Source organism: Orcinus orca, chromosome 21 (genome assembly GCF_937001465.1).
Source record: "Orcinus orca chromosome 21, mOrcOrc1.1, whole genome shotgun sequence".
In the NCBI taxonomy this organism is placed as follows: domain Eukaryota; kingdom Metazoa; phylum Chordata; class Mammalia; order Artiodactyla; family Delphinidae; genus Orcinus; species Orcinus orca.
In genome coordinates, this window is record NC_064579.1 from 13,707,089 (window position 1) to 13,731,338 (window position 24,250).

Here is a 24,250-nt window from a genome sequence, read left to right on the forward strand (position 1 = left end):
TTAAAACAGGCAGATACCCAGCATGCGTTCCAGGTTCTTGCAGCCACTTATGTCTCCTGTCCCCCGTCCATCCCAAGGGCTATAAGTGTGTTTGTCCAGAGGGGATGTTTCTTTTACCTTCGGGCACATGTAGTGGTAAGTATGCTGGGTGAAATGGGTTTGGCTTCAGAAGGCACATTCCATGGTAGGTCTGGAAATAATGTAGCTTCTGTTTTTGGATCAATTGCTTTTGACCTGACAACCTACTTTGATGATGAGAGTTTTGTTATCAAAAGATCTTGATTAGTTTTGTATTGTGCTAAAATATACATGACAAAAGGTACCATTTTAACTGTTTTTCAGTGTAGTGTTCAGTGGCATTAAGTATGTTCACATTTTTGTGCAACCATCACCAGAGCTTTTTCATCTTCCCAAACTGAAATTCTACTCCTGTTAAACAGTAACTCCTCATTCCCCTCTCCCCCCAGCCCCTGGCAACCACCGACCTCCTTCCTGTCTCTATGAATTTGACTGCTCTAGGGACCTCATACAAGTAAAATGGTACAATATTTGTCCTTTTGTGACTGACTTATTTCACTTTGCATAATGTCTTCAAAGTTCATCCATGTTGTAACATGTATCAGAATTTCCTTGTTAAGGTGGCTTCCATTGTGTGTAGATACTACAGTCTGTTTATCCATTCATCCGTCAATGGATATTTGGGTTTTATTAGTTTTAAAAGAAGAAAAAATAGCTTATACCACTCAGCTTTACATGAAAGATTAATGACTTAGTATAAGAAAGAAGCCCTCTGCAGTCTTATGTCTGTTGTGTATTCTGACTTATGTTTGTGGGCAGAGCGTCTGCATTGACATAATTCCTCATGCTGCTGTCCCATCTTCTGAAGTAGTAAAGCCTGCATAATCCGTTGAATATCACTGTCCAAATGTCTTGACTTCTTTTCTATAGAACACTGAGGTTTTAAGAAGAATAAATGCTGTGAATGTGTTGATGTTCTAACCACCTTTGAAGAATGCAATTCACAATGGGTAGCCATGGAACGTGATTATGGTGTAATAAGCCATTGTGCCAAACGCAAGACTTAGCTTAAAATGTTTTTAACATGATATATACAGTTAAATTCCCAGGTAACTTTTCTTTATATCAGCAGTAGAGTTTAAAATTCTTCGTATTGAGACTTGTGTGCTACAGGCAAGAATTTGATGACATTACTGAATTAAATGGTGCAGCCCTGCAGCCCTAATCCTCAGGATTCTGTGTTAACCTTTCAGCAGAAATTTAAAAGGCTTGGTGCCTTGGGAAGGCTGAACAATGCTTTCATTTGCCCAAATGACTCCCTTCTCTAAGGAAGCCAGGGCACTCGTGGTGAATACCTGCTTCAGAAGCAAACTTTATAAGACCCCTTTCTAGGGGAACCTCAGCTTGAGAGAGGGGCATTGCTCCAGAGGGGAGTATGGGGCTTCTCTGACAAATGGCCAAACAGGACATCTCTCCTTTTTCCTTGGTAGAGTTAAAACTAGTGTTTTCCTCTGGCAAACGTCTCTACTTGTTGAAGGTTGGCTTTATGGGAACTGCTATAGAGAGGAGCCTAGTGCAAGAGCATCCAAGGAACATCTATTTACTGGACATTGACTGGAAAAGAAACCTCGTCTACTGGACAAATACCCAGGGACATCTGTTCTGCTCAACTGGCTATTCAGGGGAAAAGCAAGAGATTTGGACAGAGCGTACAGGTAAGTTGGGGTGGCTATTATTTTGGTTTTTTTCCTTTATTTTCTGGCTCTAAATTTAAGTAGGGCCAACCCCCACCCCCACCCCCTGCACCAGAAGACCCTACCTGTCCCTGATCTGAATCAACCTTAATACCAAAGAGTGGTTTTTAACTCATTTAAATATTAAGTGTCTCTGATTTACCCTTGTTCTTATGAAGGGTATGCAGACTCTTAAAAGGCTTCCATGATTTGGAAAATCCTAGGTTTTTAAAATTCTATTTTTCTGGCATTAAGTCTGGATAGGATGGAAACGGACCTTAAATACTTCAACTTTGCATTGCAGATTTTTCTGACACTAATTTAGAAGCAATTTGCAATGCAGATTTCAGAGAGAACTAGCAAGATATTTTCTTAATATGATAATATATACTTTCTCTCCCCTCCCACACTCCTACATGGCATACCCCACCCTTAGCTCCCTGTACTCAGCCTAAATGCAAATATCTATTTTATAAAGGAAAACTGAGACTTGAGTTCCAGGGTGAGTAATCTGACTGCTGAATGCCTGTGCCATGGGTACTCTAAGTGCCAAGGATCTGCTTTACTACAGGAAGTGCTGTATTGGAATCCACGCTCCCGAGACACCCTTCAGAGCAGTAGACTCTACCCAGAGCCCTGTGGGCAAGAGCAAAGCCTGGCACATTGGAGCTTTCAGTACCTGACTGAAAGAACTTTGGGGAGAAACTGAAATGGGCAGTGATCTTGCAGAACATCTGATGGCTGTCTAGGAAACCCTGATCATGGATTTCCTCCTGTTTAATTCAAATGCTACCTACCCCCACTGGCTAATCTTTGATAGTTGGTTTCTATGTTATAATTCTACCAAGGATTCGTAAGAGACTGACAATTTCATTTAAGCTGGCTCTGTGGTGAATACTGAGACTCTGTAGTAGGTGACCCTGAAATAATAGAAAAAAATATAGATTTTGCTCTCTGTCCCTGGTTACAGGCACAGAGCTTCTAAGACCTTTGTAATTTCCTAAGTGATGGGAGCATCTGACACAGAGTTCCTAAATCCATTAGAATTTCCTGGGTGATAGGAACAGCTTTTGTTTTAATGAGACAACTCTTGATGGGTTTTGCAATACAATGCAAAATTGAATTTAAAGTCCACTTCTATCTTACTAAGATTCAAGGCCAGAAAAAATTTTGAAACCTTATCATTGCCTCTAGGAGGCTGGTCACCAGAAAGACCAAGGCGTGATGAGAAGCTAAGAAATTTCAGCCCCACTCCTTACTCTCTAGAGAGGGGAGAGGGGCTGAAAATGGACTTAAATCATGCCTATGTGATGAAGTCTCCATAAAATCCCCGAAGTATGGAGTTCAGAGAGCTTCAGTACATCTGTGTGTACTGAAGCCCAGCTCCACAGGGACAGAAGTTCCTGCACTTGGGACCCTTTGGACATTGCCCTACGTGTCTCTTCATCTGGTTGTTCATCTGTATCCTTTATGTAATAAACCTGTAAACGTGTTTCCCTGAGTTTTGTGAGGCATTCTAGCAAATTACTGAACTCAAGAAGGGGGCTGTGGGAACCCCGATTTAGAGCCAGTGGGTCAGAGTGACAACCTGGGACTTGTGACTGGTGTCTGAAATGGGGGCAGTCCTGTGGGACTGAGCCCTTAGCCTGCGGGACCTGATGCTAACTCCAGGTCGACAGTGTCTGAACTGAACTGAATTGTAGGTGTCGACTTGAAAAAAAATGCACAATGTTAAGAGCTATGAGCCCAGTTTATTCAGTGTCTTACTGAAGACTATAGCCCAGGAGACAGCCTCTCAGTAGCTCTGAGAAACTGTTCCAAAGAGCTAAGGGAGGAGCCAGGATACATATGAATTTTTTGGCTGGAAAAACATGTAGTCAAGCATCAGAAGATTACTACTAATCATGAAGGACAGCTACCTCATGTTCATGATTTTAGTGTTTTTCTGTGCATGGGAAGATGCAGGAATCTGGGGTCGTTCGAAATTTTTCCTTAAATAATGCATCTTAACTACCTAGGGGCCAGTATCGAAAGCACAGAATGCTTCCTATTTTTCTCCATCCTGAATTCCTCTAGGGAAGCACTGCTGGTGGGCGACTGTGGTGGCTGATGGCTTGATCCTTGCAGAACTGGAATGGCAGCTGGCAGCATGGTTTTTTTCCTTACATAGGACATCCCACTTGTGTTGCAGAATTGCTTGGTGTGGGGGGAAAAACACGCATCTGGTGTCACAAGTATTGATGTATAGTAAAGGAGACACACAGGAGTGCTTGTCCTATACAGTTGGCTGGAAAGCCTGACAAAGCCAGGCAGGCTTTTCTAGGTAGTAATCAGCTTGACCTCTGCTATCAAGACCTGTTTGCACATCTCAGAGCCTCCTTACAACTCCTGGGCCTGCAGCTTTCAGCTTATTCTTAGATCAAAGTGCACTGACATCTGTGGATTTTTCTCTTGGATGTGTTAATCTCGCTCTCATATTGAAAACTGAGGACTTCCCTGGTGGCGCAGTGGTTAAGAATCCGCCCACCAATGCAGGGGACCCGTGTTCGATCCCTGGTCTGGGAAGGTCCCGCATGCCGCAGAGCAACTAAGCCCGTGCACCACAACTACTGAGCCCACATTGCTGCAACTACTGAAGCCCATGTGCTCTAGGGCCCATGTGCTGCAACTACTGAAGCCCGCGCACCTAGAGCCCATGCTCCGCAACAAGAGAAACCACCGCAATGAGAAGCCTGCGCACCGCAACGAGGAGTAGCCCCCGCTCGCCACAACTAGAGAAAGCCTGCGCACAGCAACGAAGACCCAACGCAGCCAAAAAAAAATTTTTTTAACTAATAAATAAATAAATAATAAAAACATTTACATAGATCTCAAAAAAAAAAAAAGAAAGAAAAATTGAGGCTGGAAAATACTGATGAAATTCTGAATCGAAAATGAGAGGGCCTCAAATTCTGTTTTAGGAAAGAGTGCATATTTTTAAGAACCTTTGTGGAATCGTTCTAAGAACATTCTGTGATGCTGGCATGCTGGGCTGGCCATGGTTGAATCTGACTCCAGAGGAGACCACGTGTTTCCTGCAGAGGGCAGAGCCCAACGAGGATGAGAGAAACAGAACCCAGTGGAGCCAGTGTGTTCTTAGGAACTTGCCAGTCTTTCACTTAGCTACTAACATAAAATGCAGTGCGTGTCTACCTTGCCAGGGGTTGTCAAGGATCAGATGAGCTCATAGGACAGACAAGGTGCTGGAACCAGAGTAGGCATTATGGGACCATCGTGTGAACAAGGTGTGTAGGCTTGTAGGAACTGATCTTTGCATCCCCCCAATTGTCTCCCTTCTATCCTTGACCCAAAGTTTAAGACAGTATGTGAATGCATTTGAGTGTCCTTTCTAATGGGAGTAACTTGTCCTCACAGTCTGTTCAGCAAATGTGGACATTCCGACTGGGAACTTGTACTGGCTGCCCTGTGACACAAGTGCTATTCAGAGGACTAGAATCACTGGCCCAGACACCCATACCCTGTATAGAACGGGCAGAGTTATACTGCATCTCCTTCTCGATTGGCCGAAGAGGCTGCTGTACTGGGTGGAGAGTGGGGAACACTTGCAAAGCATGACCCTTGATGGCAAAAGCAGATGGGCAGTCTGGAGAGGAACCTGGACGGCGGACACCCACGTGACCTTAGACCTTGGCTCGTCTAGCATCCTCTGGACCACCAAAGGGTTAGGTAAGCACTGCACAACGAGTGAGGTTGGAAGAAGCTTGAGGGGATGAGTGAGGGTCTTGTTTTTAGTATAATGATTCCATTTTTAGAACTAGTCAGACATAGGCTCAAACTCTGATTTTCATAGTTAAAGCTTGGGCACAAGTCACTGACCTCAAACTCTGTTCTCATTTATAGTTTCTAGATTTATGATTGAAGAGATAGAAAACTTCAGAAATAACATAATTTTGAACACTGCTATTTGTTTTTACTTCCGTAAGTAGAAGTAATGGAACCAAACTTCCATTGCAAATGAAGTACAGGTGCTCCAGTTATAACTTGCAGCAGGTACCAATTATACCTTTGTAGCAGAATGTGATAGTCTTTTCACCCAGAAGTCATCCTTGAGACCTGGCATCTGTGTGCTGATGACCGGGGGTTGTAGGACTGTACCTGGAAGGTGGTCAAGTCACATCTGATGTTTCCATGCAGCAGACCTCACTTTCCTGGAGCTTTAAACGCTTCCTTGGATTATCTTTAACTATAAAACTAAAACCTACAAAACTCAATAGAAGAATCTGTGCTTATTTTACCTTTCAATCCAATGGTGGCCTTGCCTCCTTGCTGTCACAGGTTACTTGTTCTGTATCAGCTTATAAGAACCTGACTCTTCCTTAGGGTTGCAAAGTCTGAGTCTCCGAAAAAACAGAACCTACATTTTGAACAAGACCTGGAGTGATGGGATGATCGTGGCCCACGAGCCCTACCTGGTGACTCTGAACAGAACAGCTCTCATGCTGTGGAACAGGAGGATGCCAGAGCCCTTCTCAGTGTTGAAAGAGCCCTACATACAGAAGATGATCATCCTGGCAGAGAACCTGGAGGTGCCAGGTGAGTCTTCCCCTGGGAGGTGATTCTTGGGGATCCACTTTACCCGGGTCCCCTCGGTGTGTTTTTCTAGGAGAAAATCCTGGGTATCTTCTAGTTCGTATTGGCAGTGGTCCCAACCCACAGTTCAGCAGGGCTTCTCCCCGATGTGTCCTTGTCCTGGAGGACTGAGAATCTAACACTGCTCTCAAAGTTGCTAAATGACACCAGTTCCCGAGTAACACCCCAAGCAGGGTGCATACCGCAGCCCTTTTGGGAATCATCTTTCACCTCAGCATGTTAAAGCTCTTAGTCTGGCAGTAAAGAGATCCATTTAACTTGCTCTAAACCCCTTTCCCAAGCTGGTTTTTTACCAAGGAACCCCTTTTCTCATAGCAGTGACATCTTGCAGAGGACCCTCTGCTCTGGGTCCTGGTTACCAGGAGAAGCAGCTCTTCTGTTGAAGCTGCACCTTGGTCACTCACGTTAATCTGCTTAATGCTGGTTTAACTCTTTTCTTTTCATATAAGCCTTTGGCATGGCACCAAAAACTCTGATTCTGGACCTTGAGGCAGAAGAAGAAGAAATCCTATCACAGGATTCAGGGGGCTTTCTTGCCAGAAGCAGCTGGAAATCCCAAGGAAGAGTAGAAACAAAGATGGACAGAACTGTTCCTCCTCCTATATACCTGCTCCCTAGAGGTCTCTAAACTCCCCCTGCTGTCTAAACTACCTTAATTTTTGATTCACTGGTTTAACCTGATTTGGGGGGCTAAGAAGCGTTAGGCATAGGAACATAGTTCTTAGGTGGTAAAGTATGCTAATAAAAAGTTAACTGTTTGGTAAAAAATCCAAGTTTGATTATTCTACTAACAAATCTATTACGTTGCTGCAACAGTTGCTGAAGAGTACTAAATGGTAACTTTTGGTAGTGTAACTTAGACATCTCAGCATCTCTAGGCCCCTGTCCTGGACCATCAGATGCTACAGCAGGAACCAGACAGAACAAGTCCCTGTCTTCAGAAACTTACTTTATTTTGCATGCCTAGAATATAGTACCAGGCAGTGAAAAAATTAAGGTTAAAGTTTATAGGCCTGAAAGGAGAAAACAATTTGCCCAAATTCAAAGCCATGAGATGATGGGCCAACACACCACACACGTAGTCAAAAGATCAAGGGTCCTTATTCTTTCTTCCTATGAGGCAGAGGAACGTAGCTACCCAGCCATGACGTGGGTTTTTGGGGAGGGGGGCAGTGGAAGCACATCTCCATTGCTGAAACCAAATGGACTGACATGCTGACACACTGTTCATTCTAGATCCTGAGGTCAAAGGACCTGCCACACCCACCCCTCCTCCACCCCCTCCGCCACCCCCTCTCCTCTGCACCCGATCTTCTGTGCCGTGTCGGGATGGGCTGGAGTGCATCTCCCGGGGGTACCTCTGCGATGGCAAGCAGGACTGCGGGGACGGCTCGGACGAAGAGAACTGTTCCCGCTTCTGCAACAGGGCAGGTGGGTCACCGTCTCCTGTTCTCAGTCTCCTGTTCCAGGTATGCTGATTCAGCCTTGGGGGCATGATGTGACTTGCCAGAGGGTTTATTATAATCACACTTGCTTTCCCTATAAATTCTCACAGGTAAAAGTCCCCGTCTGTCAGAACACGGATCCTATGATTGCCCATTTTATGACATTTAAGTCCACAGTGTTTTGCCAGGTATAATTTGACTATTCCTTCCTTGCTCCCTCAAATTTGCCTAAGTATTCCAATATCTGCCTTTATATTGGCACAGCGTGACCTAAATGGACCACTTATAACCGACTTGGTAGTGTTTTAACAAGTTGTTAAAGTAACCAAACCAGTATGAGGCCTTAGTGTTTCAAGAACCTAGTTCAGCTTATTAACCTTCGTACTTTATTAAAGCTCACTTATGGATCAATAAGATATAGGACTCAAACAAGTAAGGTCAGTCAACTTACGCCTCAAACTCCAGAAGGAGTGTGAGTTAATCTAATTATAAATCTTCAGTATGATGAGCAAATGCTAGCTTTTGACCCTTTCTATTGAAGGGGTCTTCCAGTGTCTGGATGGAAACAAGTGCATTGAGGAGAAGTACCACTGTGATGGGGCCCGGCAATGCCTGGATGGCTCGGACGAGCTGGGTTGCTGGAAGCCTGTTGAAGACTGCTCTCTGCGTTGTGACAACAAGACCCGCTGTATCCCCAAGAGCTGGCTGTGTGATGGCAACCCTGACTGTTCTGACAGAAAAGATGAACAAGGATGTAGTAAGTTCCATGGGAGTTCCTTGGAGTATTTCCAACTGCATTACAGTCGATTCTCCTTATTCATGGTAGTTATATTCTATATGACTATATATTCTATAAAGTTGCCATGAACATTGAATTCAAGGATATTGAATCATTGCTCCTAGACAAAGTACAGGGTGGGTTTCTTTGAGTCTCTGGTCACAACATTTTTGTCAACCAATCAGTATATAACCTTATTTTATGTGTGTTTCTGTTGAAAGACGACTTAACATAGAGTGTTTGCTCATTAACGGCAAACTGTAACTCATGCTGAACAAAGCTTATCTAATGAACGTATTTTCTCCATAAGACACACCGTGGACTTCTGACCCTTAGGAGCACCAGACAGCAGTTGAGAACTATGGTTGGGGCCATTTTAAACAGCAAAATCACCAAAAGGTACAAAAATGTGAAAACCACGGTCCGAAATGGACACTTTTTTATATGAGTATGAGAACGGAAACAAGAAGGCAGAACGGTGCCTTGTTCAGCCTCAACTGGAAAGACGTGTGTTGGGCAACTCACATTTTTGCTGCTTTGTGTTATCTCTTCACATGACCATGGAAGTGTGGGAGTGTTGATTTGGGGGGTTACAAATTTTAGCAAGTAGGTGAATGAGCAAATACTGAATCCACAAATAATGAGGATCGACTGTACTTAACTACTTAGTTAAGACTAAGATGCAGGTTTCTGAGTTACAGGGACCTTGGTGATCATGCTGTAACATTCCCCTTTCCATGACACGAAGAAAGAATAATTCCATTAGTGGACAACCAGTCTGCATATCAAAATAAAGTATTAGTTCTCATTGGGCGAAAAGCTACCTCCTTGAAGATTTTGATTTTGGTCCTGGGTCTTCTCATGGGATGGACCACCTCATTGTAGATGTCATTGCTTTCCCCTCATTTTTATGGGATGCACATCTTTACCTTTATTCTTCCGAAAGACATGCTTCAAAGACCTTAATCATGTTGTGGGATTAGGGTAGAAGAGGGAATTTGGAGAACTGAAGTGAAAAGAAGAGGAGGCCGGGTAAGGCACCATGATGGATTTGGATGTGAAGGTGACTAAGTGGGTAACCAGAGGATGTGACTGCACTTGGGCTTTAGGAGAACATCAGGAGGCAAGAGGTACAAGAAGGAAGTAGGGAGGAACCCAAGCTATAATTTACTTTTCAATTCATATGTATAGTTTTGCCTAGGGCCTGACTCTTTTTCTTGAATCAAGCCAATGAACTTCTGTCTGGAGGAACTGAGTCCAAGAACATAAGTCGTAGGGTCTGTTGGGTATTATGGGAGAATCTCTTTTTTCATGCGTGACATTAGGGTTTCAGAGGGGAATCCCACTACCCTGCCTATCCCAGCATCCTTCTACAGTCCTCCCATCCCTCAGCCTCGTTCTCCAGGACAAAGAGGATTTTCTGTGCTAGCTTAGTAAGTCTTTTCTGCCCTAACACTCTAGTTGAACCACCTTCCTGCCCTAATACCTGCTGGGGCTTAGTTCCCAAGGTGACAGCAGAAGACTGGGAGTCTTCAAGTCATTTTGTTTGCCATCAAATTGCTTCTCCATCTGGCTGAGTTCTTACCTAGAGCTTTGTTTTTCAGTTCATGAAAAATGCAGTGCATCTGAATTTAAATGTGAGAATGGCCAATGTATATCTTCTTCCCTGCGTTGCGATGGGAACCGGGACTGCCTGGACCACTCAGATGAAGAGGGCTGTTCTGCCTGGCCCCTGCCATGCCCGTCAGGGGAGGTGAAGTGCCCGAGGAGTGGAGAGTGTGTGTTGGCAGACTGGATATGTGACCACGACTTAGACTGCAAAGATGGAACTGATGAGAAGGTAGCCCAGTCTCTTTCAGAAAAACACAGTAGACTTCTAATTGTAACAGTAACACATGCTTCCTCGTAGAAAACTTGGGAAAACGCAAGAACAGAGAAGTCTCCCACAATTCCTGCCCAGAAAGCCACTCATAACTACATCAAAGTGTCCAAAGTGTTAAGATCCTCTTGTTGAAAGTCAAACCTGTAAGAGGTTTTTATGGGAGGTTTGCAAGTGTTAGGTCTTGATGGTCGTGGCTTAAATGTCGTGCTTAGAGAGATGCTTTGAAGCTCCACCTAACAGTCATCAAGACGTACAATGATGCTCCTGCATCGTATGCAGTGCAGCCCGGGTTTGAACCTACTGCTTGCATTTGACCTCAAGAAAGCACTTATACCCTGATGCTCTATTTCCTCATCAGTAAACTGAGTAGTGTCTGAGGGGCTGAGACTGTACCTCCAGGTGCTGGGGTATAGCAGATGCACAGGTCTGAGATATCCTTCCCTCCTGTACCAGACATCCTGCACCAGATCTGAGAATCCAAGTCAGATTAGGTGCAAAATGCTGGAGTGTGCGTTAGAAATGGTGTGAATTCTAGAGAAGAGTTTCTAGAGCAGACATTTTTTGCTTATGCTTCTTAAATGAAATTAAGACTTCCTGGATGCTCAGTTTGCAAAACAAGAGATCTCCTTCCACTTTCCCACCCACGTTGGTATCACCTACGGTTCCTTGCCTAAACTCCAGCTGCGGAAGGAGTTTCTTATAATCCACGTCGCCCGACTTTTCCGGCTCTGGTCTCGTTGCAGAAGGGATTTGAGGGCTGTCTTGTAACCCAGGCTTCCTCGTCCTCTGAGGACCCTTCTGGGCTCTGAATGCAGGTGGTGTTGACCAAGTCGCTTGCTGTCTCCTCAGGACTGCGACCCCGAGGAGCTTCGCTGTGGCTCGAGGCAGTGGCCCTGTGCCAGTGGAGACCAGTGCGTGCCTGAGCCCTGGCGCTGTGATGGGCAGAGTGACTGCAGGGACGGCAGTGATGAGGCCGGATGTAAGTGCAGGGGGAGAAGGCAGATGGCTTCAAAGGGGCGCCTGCCGCTTGCTGCGTCTCGGCGTGGGAACCCAGCTCAGCGAGCAAATGCTGCAGGACCTGAAATCCATCCCTTTGCCAGGATGGAGGCATCCTGATTGTATGCACAGGAGAGAGCCTTGCTGTGGGAGGGATGTTTGGTGGGGAGCGGGGTCGGGGGGGTGGTTTGACTATAAAGGCAGAAAGTCATCCTCTCCAGGCCCCCCGGAGAACTGCGGGAGTTCCGAGTTCCAGTGCCGCTCTTCTGCCTGCCTGGACCTCAGCCTGGTGTGTGATGGGAAGGAGGACTGTGCCGACGGCTCCGATGAAGGCGAGCAGTGCTCGTCCGCGTGCAGCCAGAAACAGTGTTTCCACACCTGCTACCCATCTCCACGTGGGCCTGTGAGTTGCTTCAGTTCCTGTGCTCTGGCAGCTAGAGACTTGGTGTAGGGAAAGGGGCGCTGTCCTCATTCAGGGTGTCTGCTCCCTACGCGCTGAGTCTTACACGGCAGAGCCGTGCTGACCCGTCCACCCACGTCCCTGTGCTTGAGCCTTTCTGCTGAGTCCTGTCTAGCTCCTTTCCTATCTCATGTCTCCTATCTCACCCTACTACCCGGCTCCAGAAACTCTCCTATGGGGGTCCTTCCCACGCCATCTATGAGCACCGGGTGACATTTAGGGTGAAGCAACAAGTTTTGGGGGGATTGTCCCAAGAGCCAAGCAACTCCCCACCATGTTGCAGCTCAGGAAACTGAGTACATACCCATGTGGAAGTCCTTTCCGTGTGGGCATTTGGAATATGACTTGCCCTTCAGTGGAGGACTGTCCGTGTTCTCGTCTGGCATTATTGAGTGGCTAGACACGGTGAACTTGATTCTGATGGGCAAGTGGAAGAAAACTGTGCTGATGTCTGGTCCTGGTAACATCTCTATTGGCAGAAAACCAGTTCAGTGAAGTCTACGAGTCTCCTCACTTACGGATTCTGCTGGGGTCTGGGCGTCCTGGGCTGAACTGGGCATCTTTGCTAACTTGGGGCCCCTGGTGGTGGCAGGGGTGTGGAGTGTGCGGCAGGAGATGGAGAGAGTGACTGCATTCGAGATGAAGTCGGTTCCAGGAACAGTTTGAGTTGCTGACATCGATTGTATCGCCGTGTGCTTTTTATATCAAGGCTGAGGTCCTTTTATCAATATTGTACTTGTCTTCAGAAAGTCTTCATGTTTTCCAACCTCTCTCAGGTATGTGCTTGTGAGCGAGGCTTTGATCTGAAAAGCGGTGGGCGAATCTGCGAGGATGTGGATGAATGCCAGAGATTGGGTGGTCAGCCTTGCAGTCAGACCTGTATCAACACCAAGGGCTCCTATAGCTGCACCTGTCATCCTGGCTACTCGCTGGAGCCTGATGGCCATACCTGTAAAGCAACAGGTAAACTGGAGCTGGGAGTATCTCCTAAGCTGTGGGTCGAGAGTTTGGAGGTCCTAAATCGTCCAGGAAAACCAATGCACATCTCTCTTTCTTAGGTCGTAAGTGCTCCTGCCTGCTTTGTCTGTCTTCAGAACAAGACTTGCACAATCCCAAAGCTCCCTTTTTATACCTCATATTTCAGACTGAATTCAAGTCTGAAAGTATCTACCAATAAGGCATTATTATAAGAAAACCATAACTTGAACCTCTGTAGGCATGGATCAGCCTTACCAGCAGTTAGAATAAATATCCAAAGCCCTGAAAAGCACTTCTTTCCTACCCAACTACCCCCAAATATTTAGTTGTAAATGTGGGTTTCAATTTAAGCTAATTATGCCTTATTCTGAGTATCTTCAAACCATGGGTATTAGCTTAACCATTACATGAAGGAAAGAACTACTTAGATGCCAGCTAGATGGTTTCACAGCCTTGGCAATGAGAAGGCAAAAACTACTTTGTCCTCTGATTCCTTAGCAGTGCTGGGTTCACTGTTCAAACTCCTTAAGAAAGCAGTTCTTTTTTGACAGGTACTGAACCGATCCTGCTTGTGGCAATTCAGTTTAAGCTACTCCTCTATGGATTGCGGAGCTTAAAAGAAGATATTCTGGCAACTATAGACAAGAACCTGATTATTTTCTCTATTGACTATGACTTAGTGGATCAGAAAGTCTTCTGGACCGATACCAGTGCAGAAAGTATTAGATGGATAAGCATGGACACAAAGAAGAAAGGGACTGTGGTGAAAGGTATGTCCCCTTATAGAGACTCTCACCTTGCCCTTACTAAATACATGTAGCATGAAAAATAAGATGAGTGGCCATGAACTTTCTAAACATTGGTTTATACCCCCTTAACAAAAAGGGATCAAGCCTTGCTAGTTGCTTAGAAATGAGAAGAATGCGTCTCAATAGATATGGAGTCCAAAGATAAGTCAGTGATCATTACTCGTAATGGTCATCTTCCTCTACAAATAGTACTTTGGGAATGTTTAAATGAAGACTGCTCTGATGGAGATGCATATACCAGTTGGAAAATGAATTAACATGGCATGCAAGTCTGATGCCTGTGAGCTTCAAGCTTGTAAAAACCTATAATTTAACCTAAGTACACATGTTGAATGGTTTCCTTTCTTCAGGAATAAAGTCAGACTATATAGCGGTTGACTGGATTGGGAGAAATCTCTACTGGACAGATGGGACAGCTGGTCAGATTTTGGCAATTCAGTTGACTGCTGTTTGGAGAGGAAAATCTGAGTACACGATCGTCCTGGACGATGACTTGAACCAACCACGGTCTTTGGCTTTAGATCCCCTAAATGGGTGAGTCCAGATGTCACAATGCCTGGTCAAGTCTGTTAAGTTTGTTGTTCTTCTTTAGTTCTACTTTGGTTGTGTTCCCTCAACACAGAACGAGTGAATAGAAACCTTATCTGACTTTATTTTAGATCTTATGACGATGTGAGTCAACCATACATAGTCGTTTTGAAAGCTCCTGGAAAAAGTCCTTTATTTCAGGAAAGTGAGATGTAGGTGTGCTCACTTGGTGGCCCATCTATACTTTCTTTTGCTAAAATAAACAAATATACCTCAGAGTGGAAAATTATTATGGCTTTAAAATGGCAGGAGGAGGGAGAATGAAACTAAGGATTGTGTTTAATTTACAGTAATGTGATTGGTGGTGGTGATGGGGGCAGAGTAATTGGGTGTGTGGGTGGAGCCTGGGCTCTTTTGTCTAGAGCCCTTCCCTCTGCAAGGGCCAGGAACTTGTAGACAGCATTTCCAGCTTGTCTGAGCTAAGCCCTGACTGGGATGGCCACATGTATCAAATGTAAGAACAGGACAGAGCAAAACTCGGGATCCAGAGGTGACCCAGATCAGTTACCTTCCCTCTGCTTTTCTCACCTTTTCAATACCTCCAACCAGGAATCTGGTAACATAGTTCTCAGGAAATTGGCAGGAGCTTCCTGATGCATCTAATGACTTGTGGCCAAGAATGAGTTCTGAGGCACACATCTGCACGTGGAACCAGCCTACTTGCTAGCCCAGAAAAGATTGGCAGGTTCCCAAAAGATTGGCTAGCCCAGAAAAGACTGACATTTTCCAGGCTAGGGACTAATATATTTCTTAGACTTTTTGTACAGCTGTCATTATAGATATTTTATCCCTAAATGATAAATAAACAATCACCATAAAATTTCAAGGAAAACGTTTTACTATCTTACAAATTATGCTTAAGGCACAGACCAAGTTTAATTTTGAGGGAAAGAAGTAATTAGGCTGTAAGTCAGTGTTTTAAGGAATGAGCGGATGTTATTTCCCATGAGGTAATGCTTTATCTCAAGGCTGACTTATCCACATAGGTTAATGTACTGGTCTGAAATTGGAGGAGAACCTCAAATAGAACAAGCTGGAATGGATGGGAGCAGCAGAAAAATACTCCTCAATCAAGGTCTTGGCCGGCCAACTAGCATAGCTCTCGACAAGTTGAGTTGGAAGATATTCTGGTCTGATGACAAATTTCACTGCATTGGCTCTGTCAATCTAGACGGTACTGGTATTAGCGTAAGTGTTCTTTTGGTATTAGGCTTGTGTGAGATGTCATGTACCTTGTGTAAAACTCACCCCGGGAACCTCACCATCACCATTTTAGATGTTGCAGCTAACACAAATCAAGAGCCCCTTTTTGGTTGCTGTGTTTGAAGATGAAGTCTTCTGGTCTGAAATGAAGACGAGAACAGTACAGCGCATGAAAAAGACGACGGGCAAGAACAGGGCTGTCCTCATCAAGCGTTTGGAGCAGCCTTACGGACTTAAGGTCTATAGTTTACGTTGCAAAATATCCCCGATCCTCCCTGGAAAGGCTATATGTATGAGCTGCCCAAGGACAAACTGTAGTGATATCCATCTATAATGACTAAAAGGCAAGATTGAGCCACTTGCCATTTTGAAGGATTCAGCAATGCAGAGTGACATCTAGCTGTTTTCTTCCAGATAATGCACGAAGTGCTCCAGCCCAGGTCTTCGAATCCTTGTCTGGACACTGGATGTTCTCACTTGTGCCTTCTGAGCCCGCAATCCAAGGGAAGCTGTCGTTGCCCAGTTGGACTCCTGCTTGCAGATGATGGCGTCAACTGTGTTCCACTCAAGGAGTCTGCGTTTCTGTTCCTTGGGTTGCCCACAGTTATCATGCAGGTACTGTCCTATCCTGTCACATGTCTGTGCTTGGGCCTCAGTCTGTTTCAGACTTTGAGTAACTTGAATTCTCTTGAATTCAAGAGAATTCCCCTTGGAATATTCTTCAAATGCAATTTAAATTTGAATAGTCACTGTGTGCTGGGAGCTATGATGACCAAAATAAGGTAGCTATGAAATGAAGCCCACTTCTACTCAAATTCCTTAAGAACTGCTTAGTACCTCAGAACACAATGAGGTTAGGAATCTGACAGTGTGTTTAACTCGGTTGAGTTGTCCAAGCACCTAGCTGATGATGTAGAGTAATTCCAAATACAAGCAACTCAGCTGGGTTCTAGCCTAGGGGGCAAGTACATTTTGTGAGGGAACTTTTCTTAAATCATAGGAGGATAAAAGGTACTAACAAGCAATTCACCCCTACCTTCTACCATCCAGAGGACTTGTCGACTTTGGCATTTTAAAATGACAAAACATATTTCGGGGTTGGAAGACCGACTTCAGTTTCAGTAAGATCTTAACAGTGGCATCTCATTTAAAGAGGAGGGTCTTTAACATACGAGCGTATCAAATCCACACGCTGTACCCTGTAACTCACGCAGTGCTATACGTCAATTTTATCTCAATAAAAATGTTAAAAATTAAGGGGAGGGCCTTTCACAGAGGAGTAAATCTTCAAAGCACATGGATTCAAGGAATTTTAAGCGCTTGAAGCTCCAGGAAGGGAGAGAAATACGATCTGCTTTTAGACGATAGACTATGAAAATCTGAATTTAAGTATCTCAACAGCAAGATCAAGATGAAGAATTAAATTAGACTCAACTGGTACCATCCACTTAATTTTTTTCCCATAGATTTATCTGAAAAATCTAGAAGCTTCAGGAGGACAAGCAACCTTGCCAGAACATAGGCTTCTTCCCTTTACCAATGTGAACCAGCTTGCATCAATGGACTACCTTGTCCAGGAGAAGGTACTCTACCTGTCTGAGATGAATAAGGGTGATATCTGGCTACTGAGGCTCAAAGAATCTGGAAAGCTCTCTTGGAGGAAAATCGTATCTGTGGAGGGCACAGTGATTGACCTTGCTGTGGACTGGTTGAGTGGACACATATACTGGATTGACAGTGAGAATCCTTACATCAACGTAGCTTCCTCCAAAGGCCAGTATGCCACGGTCTTGCTCAGTGAAAGTCTTTACCGCCCAACCTCTGTCGTGCTCCACCCGCCGAGTGCAGTCATGTGCTTTGTGGACCTGGGTCCCCAGGATGATGGTAGGCGTGGCTCCAGCATTGAATGTGCCTCCATGGATGGCAGCAAGAGGAAGGTGCTCTGGCAGAAACCCCAGGTCCCTGTGGGCCTGACCTTTTCTGATGCAGGGACCCGATTGTACTGGGCTGATCCTGGTAAGCAGTTATCTTCTACACCCTAAATCTGAGTGTGAGGGACCCTGCCAGAGAAATAGAGATTTCTGCTTTCTGGTCTTCAGCTATAACTTCAAATAGCTTTTAGGTCTGAGTTTACATTTTCTGCACCACCTTCTAAACAAATACAATCATTCCCCATCCTGAGCAGCATATGGTAGCCCAGAGAGTCTTGCCATTGCCTTTTGGTGAAGGAATGAAATCAAGAACTTAACAAATATGCATGAGCAAATCTTTGTGTATTACTGTTAGAGTAGAATAAATAAGAACTGGTCTTCAAAAAATGCATGGCAGACAGTGATCTCCTGGAGGGGAGGCAGGACAAGACATAAAGAGCTACAGGATGGCGTACAGCTGTTTGGGCTCCGAGAAATTAACTGAACCTCTCCTTCTAGGGAGAGGACTCATAGAAAGTATTCAACAGGATGGCTCTAGATACAGACTAGACCGCAGAGGAATTCAGGGCCTTAACCTCTTCACGTATGGCCAAGGCATGATGTTCTGGAGCACAGTGGATGATGGTAGGTCTTAACTCTACAACTGATTGTCTTTGTGAGCTGAGTTAACTAGTGGGTATCTAAAGTGAAGCTGCTACTGCTTAGCACCGGTCTTTGGCAGTGCCTTTCTTTTGGAAGAATAGCTAAGCAACTTCCCTGATTTAACATGTATATGTTAATAGTGATTCTGTGATTTAGAGGAGCTTTTACTGATTTGGTTATTCTTTGTATATGAATATGCTTAATCCTGTTCTGCCTGAGATTTCTGGCTGTGATATGAGGCTCTTGGCTTTGGAGGACACCAGGGTATGGTACAGACAGAACTGGGTCAGGAATTGGAAATAGGTGGTAAACCTGCTTTGTCAGTTAGTAGCTGTAACACCTTACCTATAACATGAAGGAAGTGTACCTGTCGCAGCTGACTAAGTACACATGAAAGTACTAGAAGAACTGTAGAGCATTCTATACTTGCAAGGTATTTCTAGTATTCAAAGAGATTGTCTAAACCACAGCACTCTAGTATATTATTTCCGACTAGTCTAGATTTGGTAAAACTGGAAAATGCTGCTTAAAGTAAATCTGTCTCTTTATATTTCCCAATGTTGGTCCACTGACCAGTTGGGCTGGTCTCATGAAAATTGCAAAAATAAGTTGTCAGATCCTACCCCGAAGATGCTAAATTATTAGGTATGTGGTGAGACCTTTGCCATTTATTTTAAGATCCCCTGGTGACTCTTGTTGCAGACAAGCCATTTTCAGAAATATTGTTCTGGAGCAATGTTTAAAATCATTATCCACCAATTGCAGGAGCTGCATTTAGGTGTCTCGTATCCTAATTTTCTGTCTTTATATTTGGATGTATATCACTGTGCTGGATGTAACTTCCACCGGACTTTATTCTCAGCAAAGCCATAGAACTGTTTTTTACTGATCTTGAAGTTTCTTCCCAGAAACAAGATTTAGAAAAATGCATGTCTCTTCTTAAAACTCTTGTTATTCACCTGGAATTTTTGCAGATGAGTGACAGTTTTCATACTGAGCAATGGTCTTTGCCTAGGAAATGGTCATAAGATAAAATATCACTTCTGTTAATGATTGTTCACTGGCTTTTGTTTCAGCCCAAATCAATAAAGTTTGGTACAGCAAAGCAGAACTTTCAGAAAACCAGTGGTTCCAAGTAGACCAGAAGATTGTGGATTTAAAAGTTTATAGTAAACTTAGCCAACAGGGTAAGCAACCTTGCAGTGATTATAGCAACACTGAAGTCTACTGAATTTCCCCATGAAGGGATTGTTCCATCCTGCAATATCTCCTTGGAATATCTTTGTGTTTCCCATTAAAATACTGCTCTGGCACATTCCTGTAGATCTGCATAACTCTCTTATCTTTATGCATTATGTATGGTCTGGTTCTGGTATATAGCTAGTCCTGTTATGGAGCTAGTAGGCACAATGGTGGTAAGGATGTTGGGCTGGGGTTTGGTATACTTGGGTTCTATTTTAAGTTCTCTTACTGTAGACTGAATTACAGCTGTGATATAAGCGAAATCCCCTTTAATTCTAAAGTGAAACTGGTCTTCATTCTACTCATTGTCACTTGTATCTACTTGTGATGTTAACTTTGAAATATCAACTCCGGGTGCTCAGATGTGTTTCTCCACCTTTCTTACAGACACAGATGCCTAACTGAGTGTTTGAAGAGGGTACTGGGCTTAACATAGTAATAGATGAAATCTGCTCCTAGTTGAGATAAACACCAACAATAATTGGTGTTAAACAGTTAACCATACCTATCACTGCCATATATGATGGGTGTGTTAGTCTTAAGGGAGTGTGCTGCTCCACTGGTTGGTTTTTGAAAGCTAAACTTTATAAACCAGTACGGTCATGCTTAAAATCCTCAAGTCTTGGCCTTGTGGGGAGAACCTTTTTAGAATTCTTCAGTGTAATAAAGAGTCATCCAAGTGATGATGATCTATTACTTACTTCTGAGAACCAGAAGGAGGGTCCCTGTCACCTCTGAAGTACATTTTATCTTCAATATATCCATAATCTATTCCAGAATTCCTGGAATATGTCAAGAGGTAAAACCACTAGAAGTCAAGGCTTGAGATAGAAGCCTTAGATATAAATGGCTGACTTAATCAGATTCCTGTCCCCCACCCTCCAACCCCCACCCCTAGCAACCACCAATCTGTTCTCTGTATCTATGACTCTTAGAGGGATGAGAGAGACCACAGCCTCCATGTTCTCATCTAAAGAGAGCTTTATTTCTAAGGCCCTTCTAGTTCCAATGTTGGCTACATGGTGCAAAGGGAAAAGAGAACTTATAGTGTATCTTGGATGGGCCAGAGTTCACCTCAATTTTTCTTAAGCTGGTCCTTTGTCTGAACTCCTGGCCTTCTAAAACCATCCTTATCCATGAAGAAGAATCACCAGTCACTTGGTACTTAGTTGGCTAAAACGAATTAAATTGAAAAGCTATCTACTCTGGGAAAAAACATCTGGGTCCTTTAACTCTGATAGTCTATTTGTAAAAGTTGGCAGAAGACCCTTCTGAAATAGTCTAAATCAATATTTTTTTCGGGGGGGTGGGGATCCACAGGTAGTAACCATTGCTCAAAAGACAATGGAGGATGCAGCCATATCTGTTTACCAAACCCGGAAGGACAGACTTGTAAATGTCCCAGTGGGTACTACTTGGCTGACATAAGGAAATGTATTGAAGCTGTCCGATGCTCTGCGCTGTCACAATCCTGTAAGGATGGTCAGAAATGCATTTCTGTGGCGCAGGTTTGTGATGGTCGTGCTGACTGTCTGGATGGATCTGATGAAATGGACTGTGAGTAACTCCTACCCAGGACCCACCGTTGGTCACCACGGTGATTTACCTTTAGTAATATCTAATTCCACAGTGTCACTCAAGATTTTATCCTTTCAACTGTTACTTCCTTCTCACTGTGTACTCCTGAAACTGAACAATATGAAACTTCTAACTGTGGGCAATTGGATATAGATTATGTGGACTCTTTGTGAAAAGCTTATGTCCCCGCTGATTTGATTTTAGAGTAGGGTGTATGAGAGTGTGCTCCACAGGGCTCAACAGTGTATTCTGTCTGAAAGAGCACTCATCTAACCCAGGTCTGATTTCAGTCCATGGAAACTGATCACAATAGTGAGCATCGCCTAGGGGGGTAAGCAGTTGGGCAAACTATTTGACTTGTCTTGGTTCCCCCTTTTTAATGTGGAAATAGCACTTTCTATCTCATAGAGTTGTTAAGGAATCCAAGAGAATGTGTAGAAAGCTGTCATATTAGTATATAACACCGTCATGTTAGTACTTAAATGCTAGCCTCAGATGGTTGTTACAGAAATATTGTTCCAAATCGTGCCTTCATGGGAAGACGTCACCGTGGCCATTCAACTGAGTGACCATAATACCTAATTCTGCTGGAACCACCAGCTATAGCTCCATTGATATCAAAGCCCCCTTCACTGTAGAGTCAAAGAGACAGTGGGCTTGGTACCGAAACTGGTCATAACCAGTAAAGGAAGAGATTTGGAAAAGGAGCCTTACAGTGAAGAGTTCTCCTTGACTTCTCAACTTAAATTCTTGTTTCCCTAAAACCTGACTAACTAGAAGACCATTTATTACCTCTAAACATTTCATCTTAAATAGGAAAGATAAGCGATTTTGATTCCCAGAGTTGATTCTATTTTTTAGCAAATAAGGGTGGTTTTGTTGAAAGTCCTGTGTTGGCAGTGACTCAAGGATGGCGGTAAATGAGTGAGAAATTTATCACCTTTACCCTTTAGGTTAGGTTAGGTTTCTGGTTTAAAACGAAACCAGAAACTAACCTAACCTAGCCTTCTCTTGCTCTTCCATTCTTGATGACCCGGGCCCAAGTATTGACTCTGCTTCTTAATGATTTCACCCTGACTTTTACATAAAGCTTTTTTGGGGGAAATGGCTCTGGGTGTATAAAATTAGGCTGACTTCCTCTGGATGTACCCTGCCATCAAGGACCCTAAATGCCCAGGAGTGGAAATCCTCCTGTGATGCCAGCTTAGGGCAGAGGCAAGAAGTAGTTTTTTTTGCTAATTCTGCTGTTTTCACTCCTGGTACTTCTGTCTTCCATGTGAGGAATAATACTTGTGCCAACAATGATGGAGAATATGGTGAAATGCCTTAAACACAAACTTAACTCTTGGATTCCTCTTTGGTTAGAACCCTGTTGCCTACTCCCTGCTTTATGAGTGCCCCTCCCACACTGCCACCAAATCTGGTTCAATATTTGCAACTTGTACATCTTGATAAACCTAGTTTACTTGGACTCAAAAAATTTGAAATATTTACCAATAAACATAATCCTTCTAGTCTGGATATTTACTACTTCGATCTACTACACTCATCCTTATAGAGTAAAACATTTTTGTAACTGGTGGGATCGACCTTGGCTAAAATTCTGCATACCATCATTTGAAGACAGATTGGTATGATAGACTACACTGGTCCTGAAACCAAGTATTTTAAGTGCCTTAAGATATGTAGTTTTTTATCAGCTTTTGATAGTTTTTTTGTTTAGCCAAAAGTAATGGTAGTGATCATGATTTCATAAATTCAAACTTATCTGTTTAAGTTCACTACAATTCTTGTTCTTCTGAAATAGTTCTTAATTGACGATGACAAACTTGTTTATGTACTCACACTCACACCTACGGTTTTTGTAGGTACCTATCCACATAAAACCCATTCGACACCAACACCTAAAATGTCAGAGGCTGGAAAAAGACTGACACCAAAAGCTGCTCAACCTCTCCAGGGCACCAAGTCTACCAAGGCTAAATCTCCAGGTCCAGAGGCGATGAATTATCCTGTCAGAAAAACGCTAACCCCTCTGATGCCTGCTGTAGAGAGCAAGACTCCAGAAACCAAGGAAGGAGTTCAGCCCAAGGACTCACAGAAGGGAAAACTTCTGCTCTGTAGCAGTGATTTCTGTAATGGGAGGGGAATCTGTACAATGGAAGGAGAGCTGAGAAAATGCAGCTGTCTGATGGGATATGGCGGAGAGTTCTGTGAAGAAGCAGCACATAGACCTGCCCCTGGCCACATGGCCCTCAGCTTAACCATAGCCCTGTCAGCTGTTCTGGTCATGCTGGGAGCATTTGTATATTTCAGAAGAGAACACAAATTAAAACGGTGAGCAGCTACTAATGTCCTCATGGGAGAATTTTATTCCAAAGAAGGCTTATTAAATAAAATTAAAACAAGATTAACGAGGTTGGAGATATGAATCCATTCTAGAAATTTGCCCTCTGAGAAGAGATTTGAGCAACAAAGCAGCCTGGATGCTGACCTGGAAAAATCATACTTGGGACCATCTCTTTGAGTGAGACCTGGGACAAACAATATTGTAAGGGGTACGTGGCATTTATGCAGATAAAATCTGCCTCAACCGCAGTCAGTGACACAGTCTCAGGGAATGATGTGAGGAGAGTCCCCTCCAACGAGGCAGAGTTAGGGCCAGTGACCGTTTGGAGGAAAAATTTGTTAGGTGTGTTAGTTTGCTAGGGCTGCTTAAACAAGTACCACAGATTGTGTGTCTTAGACAACAGAAATTTATTTTCTCACAGTTCTGGAAGCTGGAAGTTTGAAATCAATGTGTCAGTGGGGTTTGTTTCTTCTGAGGCTGAGGGTTGCTTTTCTCCTTGGATTGTAGATGCAGACTTCTCCCTGTGTCTTCACGTGGTCTTCTCTCTGTACATGCTCATGTCCTAATCTCCTCTTCTTATAAGGACACCAGTCCTATTGGGTTAGGGCCCACACTAATGACCTCCTTTTCATATAATTACTGCTTTGATGACCCTATCCCCAAATATGGTCACATTCTGAGGTACTAGGTGTTAAGACTTCAACATATGAATTTTAGGGGGACACAACATAGCCCTTGACAGGAGGTGAGATAAACTCATGAGAGGTTTAAGGCAAAAGCATAAAGTTTTGTCTAAAACCAAGAGTCACTGGGTTAAAGAAACAAAGAAGAATGACTCAAAAATGATTAAGAATGATGACAAAATAAGCTTTAGGAAGATACACTAACTGAAGAAATTGATTCGATAGACATATTGGCAAAGGACATTAAGCAGCCTATGTATGGAGAGATGTTACAGAGAGGACCG

At 43.8% G+C, this 24,250-nt stretch overlaps 1 protein-coding gene across 2 annotated transcripts in view; it reads left to right on the top strand.

The window, feature by feature from the left end:
• Window positions 1-24,250, top strand: part of LOC117195621 (low-density lipoprotein receptor-related protein 2-like) — a 38,098-nt gene that overhangs the window by 12,642 nt on the left and 1,206 nt on the right. For both annotated transcript variants that reach the window (XM_033400584.2, XM_049704220.1), the window contains exons 12-31: window positions 10-135; window positions 1,509-1,733; window positions 5,166-5,477; window positions 6,132-6,344; window positions 7,638-7,832; window positions 8,388-8,603; window positions 10,229-10,464; window positions 11,356-11,485; window positions 11,724-11,905; window positions 12,739-12,925; window positions 13,492-13,710; window positions 14,100-14,283; window positions 15,324-15,525; window positions 15,614-15,778; window positions 15,955-16,155; window positions 17,007-17,556; window positions 17,970-18,095; window positions 19,190-19,300; window positions 20,676-20,912; window positions 22,802-23,270. In XM_033400584.2, the coding sequence (XP_033256475.2) occupies window positions 10-135; window positions 1,509-1,733; window positions 5,166-5,477; window positions 6,132-6,344; window positions 7,638-7,832; window positions 8,388-8,603; window positions 10,229-10,464; window positions 11,356-11,485; window positions 11,724-11,905; window positions 12,739-12,925; window positions 13,492-13,710; window positions 14,100-14,283; window positions 15,324-15,525; window positions 15,614-15,778; window positions 15,955-16,155; window positions 17,007-17,556; window positions 17,970-18,095; window positions 19,190-19,300; window positions 20,676-20,912; window positions 22,802-23,270 (4,486 nt within the window). The remainder of the gene's footprint in view (window positions 1-9; window positions 136-1,508; window positions 1,734-5,165; window positions 5,478-6,131; window positions 6,345-7,637; window positions 7,833-8,387; window positions 8,604-10,228; window positions 10,465-11,355; window positions 11,486-11,723; window positions 11,906-12,738; window positions 12,926-13,491; window positions 13,711-14,099; window positions 14,284-15,323; window positions 15,526-15,613; window positions 15,779-15,954; window positions 16,156-17,006; window positions 17,557-17,969; window positions 18,096-19,189; window positions 19,301-20,675; window positions 20,913-22,801; window positions 23,271-24,250) is intronic.